Below are 10,162 nucleotides of genomic sequence, written 5' to 3'. Positions count from 1 at the left end.
GCATGGTTGACCAGCGTGTATTTTCATGAATCCTGTAGCAGGATGCAGTGTTAAACCTAATGTTAGTCACATTAGCCAATTAAAGTGCTCATGTTATGTTAATTTTCAGGTTCATAGATTTGTTGTACTGCACATTGCTGCAGCTCCTCTTTTCACCCTGTGTGTTGAGCTCTCTGTTTTAGCAACAGAGTGAGACATCTCACTTCTGTTCCATCTTTGTTTCTTTGTTGGGAGTCGCACATGCTCAGTAGCTAGGTAAGGACTACTAGCCAGTCAGAAGCAGAGTATGAGGGCGTGCCCTGACAGTACCTAGGTAAGGACTACTAGCCAGTCAGAAGCAGAGTATGAGGGCGTGTCCTGACAGTACCTAGGTAAGGACTACTAGCCAGTCAGGAGCAGAGTATGAGGGCGTGCCCTGACAGTACCTAGGTAAGGACTACTAGCCAGTCAGAAGCAGAGTATGAGGGCGTGCCCTGACAGTAGCTAGGTAAGGACTACTAGCCAGTCAGAAGCAGAGTATGAGGGTGTGTCCTGACAGTACCTAGGTAAGGACTACTAGCCAGTCAGAAGCAGAGTATGAGGGTGTGTCCTGACAGTACCTAGGTAAGGACTACTAGCCAGTCAGAAGCAGAGTATGAGGGCGTGCCATGCTAGCAGCTAGGCGAGCATTATAACGTGTGTTCCAAAGTGACCACGTTTGTCTCTGAAGTAAAGGCTGGACTACAATAGAGCTGTTTGGAGCAGTTTGTGAACAGTGTTTTCTGTTGGAGATGGTAAGTCCCTTTGGGGGGGACTTTGGGCTTTTTCACTTTCTAAACCTATAATGTGCACAAAAAAGATATAGAACACAATAAAGGAAAGGGAAAAAGCCAAAAAGCATATGAGCACTTTAAGAAACCGACGGGGCTGGTTGTGTAGGATGAGCTTCAAATCATATCGACATGGACAAAATGAGGACACGTCAGTAACCACCCGCTATACTTATAAGTAACTTTCTCTTTCATTACCTCATTACTGCATTATTCACCAGGGCGATAGATCCAGATGTCACTGAAGTTGAACTCAGCTTCTATGCAGACGCTACTACTTTTAAGGAATGTAAACAACTGAGCAGAGGCAGTATGGGTGTCACATTATTATTTATAAGTATTTCCCTTTTTTACTACTGCATCTTTCTTGCTCTTCAGAGGTCAGGGGAGACGGGTGTGCAGAACTAGGGCGAATCTTAACTAGTCTCAAAAATTCAATTTGATTACAATTACCCTGATAACTATTCAAATCAATTCGATATCACAAAGCATTACAATGCGTCACGATGTGTCCAATCTTCAAAATGATTATATATTGCTACACATGGTTTTCATCAACAAATTCAAGCAGTCAGATATATATATATATATATATATATAAACGAACTCCCCTTTTTATTGTATCCGGTCTTAAAAAAAGACACTTCCTATATGTAGCGGAGTCCGAACACAGCAGACAACAGGCAAAAGGCAAAAAATGTTGTTTGTCTTTATCGCTACAGTAGTGTCTCTGCGTGTGCTTATGTGTTGTTGATGCGTCCTAATGTGTGTCTATGCACTGTTACCTGTGTCTACTGTGTATGATACTTGTGTTATGTTTTTCTCATGCCATCAACCTGCCAGTTGTCATAATCTGGAATAGTGGTTGTGTCATTTTACTTGTTACTTGTGTCTATGCCTATGTCTTTCTTGTTTTATGTGTATTTGCTGTACTGTTGTAGCGTATCCATTGTTTTAAGCCAGCTGCTAGGGACTGCAGATGAAAATTAGCCTGTATGGCTAAATCTGGCACAGTTACATGTTGGACTCTGTACTCATCTTGATTAATGTGCGTTTTAAATTACTTTTAAATAAAGAAATCAAAAAAATTATTTCAAAAAAGAAGCAACTGGAAAATCAACAAGTACCATCAGTAGGCTGTAATCGATTATGGTCTGTCACTGCATCGATGCAGAATCGTCCAGGTCCGCATCGCGATGCATCCATGCAATGATTCATTTCAACACCCTTCCCTAGTCAGAAGGCGGAAACCGGCCGCATGCAATGACATGATTCATGACAAAACAACGAATTAGCCATTGTTATTTATGGGCTTTGCTTCCACCCGTCAAGAACGCTTGAGCTAGAGGACGACATCAATGCAAGAGTTCAAAATTAAAGAGACAAGTAAAGCTAAACATAATATACGCAGTCCGTTTATCCAGTTATCAAACCATTACACTGGACTGTTGCTGAATTATTGGCTGCTGACACCATTTGGGGTCAAACCAACATCAACAGAAAGTACTGCTTAAAAGTCCAAATATCCTCCCAGGTTCAGAAGCTCAGCTAGTGTCCGCTCCCTCATTGTATATTGACCACAGGCTGATCCGCTGGTCCTTGGATCCAGCAGCCAGCAGTCTTTGCCTGGGGTCCTGGTGGTCAGAGAAGGCCACACTTAGCACCATGTCGGTGTGGTACTGAAGCACTGCCAGTGGGCGCAGCTTCTTCCAGCCGAATACCCGCACTCGATGGTCCCAGCCCGCTGATGCCAGAAGCTTACTGTCCCCCCTGATACACAGCTGGGAAACTCCAGGGTTGACAAGGGTCACACATTCCTGGAGCTGAAAAACCACAAAGAGGAAAAAGGATATTAGCAGGTCTTTGCAGGGTAGAACCATTAGACACTTGTACACGTATTATAAACACAGAGTAGCAGTTTCTTTGTGGTAATTAAGAGAAACCCAAAACCAAATGAACCAATTGTTCATGCAAATAAGGAGACAAAAATAATCAGACAAACTAATTGGGTCAGTACGTCGATTTATCACTGCCGTCTAGGAGACTGAGGCCAACCCAAACACCTACAGGGAGAGACTATCAGCTGATCTGATGACTGAGGTCCAAGTGTGAGGCTGGATGTCTGTTGAATGTGGCTGGAGACTCCTGGGACTCAATCATCGGCTATAAAACATTACGGCACGAGGGCCGCGAGCGGATCTCTCTGCGTCCCACTATTTGGTTTAGAGTTAGGGAGTCCTGTTCTGGAAGCGTGGCTTGAGGTTCCTTTGTCACAGTTTGCAAGAAAAAGAGAGAGAGAGAGAGAGAGAGAGAGAGAGAGAGACCATCTCGCGCTGAAATGCTTGTTTACAGAGGCCTTGTTGCTTTAGGCACCTCTGATGAATTACATTCACACTGAAAGGTCTGGTCAGCAGGAGAAGAGACCCGATAAATACACTGTTGTAACGTCTGCCTGCTAAGGATTAGCCACAGCTCCCTCTCCCTGTGATCTACAGTGTCCAAGGACTGCATCAATCGCTCTAAAAGGGGCAACATTCTGACATATTATAACGAATGGCGGCTAGGATCACTATCTAAAGGGCCTGCCGTGGTGGGCATTCCTGGGGAGCGAACGTGCTCTTCCTGCGGGCTATGGGATCTCTGCTGGACCTGTAGATGGGACACAAACATCTGGATGTGGGAGCTAAAAATCAAACTGGACAGCATATAATTGACTTCATAAGCTGTGTCTAGGGAGACTAATGGCCTTGGATGGGAGGAGACGGTGGAGAATTTATCTGCATGCTCCTGTTCCAGGCAGGAACCATCCACGAGCTGCATGTGGAAGATATAAGCCAGGTACTCATAGCCCAAGTGGATGAAGTGGAATGCGAGAGAGAGAGAGAGAGAGAGAGAGAGAGAGAGAGAGAGAGAGAGAGAGAGAGAGAGAGAGGAATGCCATTGATCAAAACAGAGCGAGAAATCTAAGTTCAGAACGGGCAGATATGTGATTTATTTTTATTTTTGGGGCAAACCATCATCGCTGGTACCACTAGAGCGTTAAAAAAAAGGGTGGCTGAGACCAAACAAGCAAGATACGCTGATACAAAGAAACCCAGGGGGGTGAAAGATTGTTCGGAGCTTTGTTATTACCTCAAGAAGTTGGTATGCCCCAACCTCTCTCCATCTGGTTTGCATTAGAGGCCTGATAATGATGGGTTTAAGTGTCTGTTTTTGTTTGTTTTGCTTCCCATAGTTTGTGTCAGGAAAAGGCATTTGTTTCATTAAAAGGGTCAAATGTAAGCAGCAAGTGGCTAATGATGTAGCGATGGTCATTCAGCAGGGCAGGCTGGCGAATTGTTTTGACTTTCTACAGTCTGAGAAAGTAGAACGAAAAGTGGTGAGAAAAAGAAATGGTGAATGGTGCTCATTTGCAGCTATGCTGGTTCCTAGGCTGCCAGTGAGCAGTGTTTACTCTGGGATGTCATGTGGCAGCGGTGCTTGACAGCAATAGTGCTGAAACAATGAGTTGATTAATTGATTAAGTGGATCGACAGGAAGGTAATCACCAGCAAATATGTAAATTGAATTGATTGTTTCAAGTCATTTATCAACGGTTCTGCTGCTTTATTCTGTTTTATATCATTCATAATAAACGGAATAGCTTTTGGATCACCTAGAAAATTTGAATCTGCAATAGTCCTATGTCACACTTCCTGCTTTCGGAACGCGGAGTAGGGAATCCGAATTTCCGGTCAACAGTCCCTTTCTCCATAAGGATTTCGATTATCAGCCATAATGTCTAAACCATCCCATAATGTCTAAACCATCCGAGGTAGACTGACCACGAGCTACGTGGTTGGGAAACAAAGGTTTCTGCTCCTGTAGAAGCTAGAAGTCCGTATGAAATCAACCTTGTTCTAAGAAAATCCGCAATCTTATGGTGAAAACTACACTACCCACAATCCTAAGCGCAACAGTCTCTGATTGGTCCAACTCGATGTTACCATAGAAACATTTACCGCACCCACGAAACTGCGAACTTTGAGAGTGAGCGAGAGGTCTTGGTCCAGCAGTATCTATCGGGCTCCGCCATTGTAAAAAGCTAACCGGAAGAGCCGTATCCCCACTCAGAGACCTTCTTCCGGTCTTCAATTGTTGTGTGACATAGGCCTATTGCTTTTTACGATTTCTCACATTTTATAGACTAATTCATAAATGAATCGCATAATTAATCAACTGATTAAATCAATCATAAAAATACATTTCAGTGTTCTGCCTGAGTTATAGTAGTTCTGGTTAAATGATTAACACAGCAGCCCAAGAAATAGAGTTTGTTTAAGGTATAGTATAATGGCATTCGAGTTGGAACGATGAGACGATCAATTAGTTGATTGACAGAAAAGATGAACGATTTTAAATGATTAACCATTTTCATAATTTTCTAAAGAAATAGTTTGACATTTTGGACACAGCCAGGCTACCCGTTTCCCTGTTCTCAGTCTTCGTGCTAAGCTAAGCTAACTGGCTGCTACATATTTACCATTTAGACATCAGAGGGACAACAACAACAAACTCGGCATGAAAGCAAATAGGCGTATTTCCTATTTTGGACTGTCGGTGAGACAAAACAAGCAATCTGAAGTCGTAAAAACAATGATTTTATAGACTATAGCAGGTTAATGGATATGAAAATTAGTTGCAGCCCATGAATACATCTACTTCTCAATGTTAGGATAACTCTTCTTTGTTCTTAAAAAGGAAATAGTTTAAATTGCGCTGTCACTTTAATTCCATGTTCTCCAGCAGCAGCATTGTTGTTCTTGCCGTCGGGCCACACCACTGCTGAATGAATACCAAGGAAAGCGCTGCTGACTTAAGCGCTGCCATTAACCAGGCCTACATCTGTAATGAAATCCATTGGCTCTAACCGGGGAGTCTTGGCTCGTTTTATTTGACACCCCATTTGTCTTCCCCTTGCTTCCTTACTATCTCATCATAGACAGATTCCGTCTATGGGCTTCATCATTTTTTTTGTTTGAACACTCCTTCCTGGCCTGTGTTACCACACACAAGCACACGTACACACACACGCACACACTGTCTAAACGCCCGCTTTCTCAGCTGTCACGAGGCTACCAGCTCTGCTCAGCAGCTGGGCCCACTACACTTTTTGTTGCCTACGACAGATCCAGCACAAACTCACACTTCGGGATCCTCTTTTGTAGCATCTCAACGACAGAGGAGACATTCAAAAGGAGCGTCCACTTGGCAGGTCTCACTCAAGCCCCGCTCCACTTTTCTCCCCGTCGCTCCCCCCTCAGTCTTGGCACGGATCTTGGCGTTCACGCTCATCTACTGAAACGTCCCATCATCGCTCACTCACTCGAGCCTAGCAGCTGGGAGGCTTTTTCGCAGGTATTTCTGACACACCCTGTCCCTGAATCACACTCTGCAGCGGGGAGATTACAGCCTTTTGTCACCTTGCCTGTCAGAGCTTGGCTCTGTCTGACAGGAGATGGACGCGTCAAACAGGCGAGCAGTCCCATTCAGAAAAGAGACAAGAGAGAGGTGGGGGCGGGTGCTCAAAAAAAGAGAGCCATCATTTTTTATGACCGCAACTCATACATACTGTACATCAATCCAACAGCAGTCTGTGGTTGGGCCTGGTATGACCTGTCAGGTCATTTTAGGATTGGCTGACGGATGCAAAAAGTCACAGAAGACCCCATGTAAGAGACTACTGAGGGGATATGTATGTGAGACATTGTAGGGATGATGAGGGTCAGGAGTTCCACCTGTAGAGAACTGTCATCAGTCTCCGAAAGAGCTTGATGTCAGCCACGCTTGATTTATACTGCTAATCTTCCTCTGTCTATACCTGCTTTCTCTTTCTCCAGTCCGCGGCCTCGGCCTTTTTCTTTCTCCTGGAGGAACACGTCACTGCACTTGTCAATACATTTGAGTGGACGCCTAAATATATGTCCATCTGGCTTAACAGCTTGTAAACCCTAACACCCACACCCTCATAATCTCACCTCGGCACATTCCCAAAAATGTACGCTAGCAGGAAAAGGAGGGGAAAAAAATGTCTGATGGTGATGCCTCATTTCTATGAAAGGATATCAGCCTATCCAGGTCAAAGAGCAGATAAAGGCCTCTGGGAGCCATGTGTAATACATTAACCTTCATTCCTGAGGCTATCTGTCTGTGCTTGATAAGCTCACTTCACAGCCCTTCGGCTTCACTAAATCATAACTGCACTGTGTTGTGTCACATTCAGTTTCCACAAAAAGCATCTATCTTCCTTGCCAGCCAGTTCCACTACATTCAAAGGTATCGCAGGGGTAATTTGCGGGAAGTGGGATGCTGTGGCACTTATAGCCTCCTCAGCCTTTATTGCAGCCTCCCACTGTGAACTACTGTTCCCTTTACTGCAGATGTGTTTTTTGTTTGGTTAAGGGGCCTCCGAGGTTTTGATATTTTTATTACCTCTCACGGGTCGTCCGTCAGGACCCGGAGCCCGGGTCCGCCACCCGGCAGGTCCCCCCACCCCCTTACTGCTGCCTCACAAAAATACTTTTGTGGGAAGAACTGAGGATAGCTGTCTGGACGTCACACTGAGCTGCACTTCGGGATAATTTAAAAGCCCCTGTTGGATCTTTTCCCTCTCCTTGTGCTTTTTTCCTGTCATCCTCATCCTGGATTCCATGCTGAATCAATATTTTGTTGCTTGAGCAAAATAAACCAAATAACCACTCTCCTCCTGTTTTTGGTATATTGAATCAAATCCTTCGTAGTGCTTTTCTAGACACATTTTCGGGGTGAAAAAAAAATGGGGCTTTGCAAATATTTCTAATTCGAGCATTCATTTGTAAAAAGCCTAGGAAAGAATAATACTCCTTCACTGTGCAGGAGTGTACTATATCAGCCTCAGGTTCCTTTCTGTTCAGATTCATGGGGGTTGGCTGCAGAATGGGAGCATTCCCTTTTGCTCATGAAATCAAGAGAAAATATAGCTTCAAATGAGGCGTTAAGTCTCTGAAGCATTGGCTGTTATGTGAAATGAATTATGGTACAAAGCTGATGTGTCTCTTTTGGTGTGGCAGAAGATGCTCTGGCATGGGCTGTAGTGCATAGTTTTTATTTCTGCGTGTGTGTGTGTGTGTGTGTGTGTGTGTGTGTGTGTGTATACCTGTGTGTATTTTTAAAAGGTAAGTATGCATTTCAATAATATCCCAGTCAAGAGGAATCTTGTATTAATTGTTTTTTAACTTGCTAAATGAAAGTATACCTAAATGTTCCTATTTTTGTGACGCATTTTCTTAAAATCCAAAACTATACATATTATCCAGACCTAATGTGTGACTATGTGTTAGTGTGTATGCGTGTGGGTGGTTTGAGTCTGGAGTGACAGCCCCAGCCCGGCCCTTGGCCCCTGGCCCTGCCAACGCTGTGTAACCAGCAGCTGATTTATGGCCCCTGGAGCCCTACTGAGCCTCTTCCTCTTCGGCCCCTGATGTTTTCCAAGAGAGCCTAGAGAAAGGCAACTCTCCTCTCTGCCCATCTCCACCATTAACATTGTATAATAATATTTCATGGCATTAAGCTGACTCTCTTGTGCAACAATTAGTCAGCAGGTAGGAAGTTCAGGACCTTAGCCAGGGACACTTCAGTAGGCTGATTATCCAACCAGGGGCATTTGTACCCCAGAAGGTACTTCTGCAGTTGCCTAGGCTACCTATAAAGATTGTAGAATAACCACAATAACTACAACTACCGTATAAAAAAAAACCTGAACACTACATGCTGCGATCAACAATGCAAGAAAAGTAGCTAGGAAGCGCAGAGAGAGAGTTTAAACAGTTAGCTTAAAGTAATGGATAAACTGTTGAAATAGTAAGATAATAGTAATGGATAAAGGGTTGAAATAGTTAGCTTAAAGTAATGGATACAGTTAAGACATTAGCTAAAAGTAATGGATAAACTGTTGAAATAGTAAGATAATAGTAATGGATAAAGGGTTGAAATAGTTAGCTTAAAGTAATGGATAAACAGTTAAAAAGTTAGCTAAAAGTAATGGATAAAGGGTTGAAATAGTTAGCTTAAAGTAATGGGTAAACAGTTAAAAAGTTAGCTAAAAGTAATGGATACAGGGTTGAAATAGTTAGCTTAAAGTAATGGATAAACTGTTGAAATAGTAAGATAACAGTAATGGATACAGGGTTGAAATAGTTAGCTTAAAGTAATGGATAAACTGTTGAAATAGTAAGATAATAGTAATGGATAAAGGGTTGAAATAGTTAGCTTAAAGTAATGGATACAGTTAAGACATTAGCTAAAAGTAATGGATAAACTGTTGAAATAGTAAGATAATAGTAATGGATACATTTTTGAAAATAGTAAGCTTAAAGTAATGGATAAATGGTTGAAATTGTTAGCTTAAATAGTGTTTAATCAGTCAAAACATCAGCTAAAAGTAATGGATAAATGGTTGAAATAGTAAGAGTAGTAAAAGTACAGCACAATTGCTTTAAATGTCCAGCTTTGGCCACTCCACAGTAGTAGTAGTCTACGAATGCAAAGTTGACCAAGCTGGCCTAAACACTGATATTTCAATTGTATGCAAAATCTATTGTAACAATATCCACTAAATACTGGGCTTCCAACATTTGGTACATATTACTGTGTATTGACAGCTGTCATAATTAATTGTGTAAAACACCAGTTTTAAATCACGATGGGTGGGGTGGATGAAGGGGTACATTAGGTTCATCTGAAAGGACTGTGGGGGTTCATCAGAACCACTGGACTAGATAACACTACTATCCTCTCTAAGCCTGTCCTCATAGACTGTATAATATTAATGGACAGAGCATGTGTGACGTCACCCGTTGGTTTGTGGAGATCTGCTATGAGTTGTCGAGTTTGCCGTTACGGGCACAGCCATCCTGGTTGCGGATTTGACGATTTTAGACAAGAGGGAGGAGTGAGGGAGGAGCCCTTACACTCTACGATACGTTACATTACACACTTTCACTGGCAGTCACATCATAGCCACGCCCTAAAACACCCCCTGCTTTATCGCCGATTTTAAAATCAACGAGGCCATAATTCAAAACATTAACATTGTGTGTTGCAGGAGACTTAAAACTAGCGATTGAGACCATAAACTCATTATGAAAATGTTTACTGAGGTAATAAATCAAGTGAGAAGTGGGTCACTTTCTCATAGACTTCTACAGAAACCCGATCTCCTTTTGCAACCGCACGTGTCGCCCCCTGCTGGAATTCAGATAGAATGCAGGTTTAAGGCACTTCCGCATTTGCAGCACTTCGCCGAACCGGATGCATTGTCCATTAATATTACACAG

General features: G+C 43.0%; 1 protein-coding gene across 3 annotated transcripts in view; it reads right to left on the bottom strand.

Moving 5' to 3' along the window:
* Nucleotides 1-1,051: 1,051 nt before the first annotated feature.
* gnb1l (guanine nucleotide binding protein (G protein), beta polypeptide 1-like) overlaps nucleotides 1,052-10,162 on the bottom strand; it is a 29,700-nt gene continuing 20,589 nt past the window's right edge. For all 3 annotated transcript variants that reach the window (XM_078250058.1, XM_078250057.1, XM_078250059.1), the window contains exon 7: nucleotides 1,052-2,632. In XM_078250058.1, the coding sequence (XP_078106184.1) occupies nucleotides 2,354-2,632 (279 nt within the window). In that variant the 3' untranslated portion in view covers nucleotides 1,052-2,353. The remainder of the gene's footprint in view (nucleotides 2,633-10,162) is intronic.

Source organism: Sander vitreus, chromosome 5, assembly GCF_031162955.1.
Source record: "Sander vitreus isolate 19-12246 chromosome 5, sanVit1, whole genome shotgun sequence".
NCBI classification, from domain to species: domain Eukaryota; kingdom Metazoa; phylum Chordata; class Actinopteri; order Perciformes; family Percidae; genus Sander; species Sander vitreus.
The sequence above is the reverse complement of the archived record's forward strand: the minus strand, read 5'-3'. Positions and strand labels throughout refer to the sequence as shown.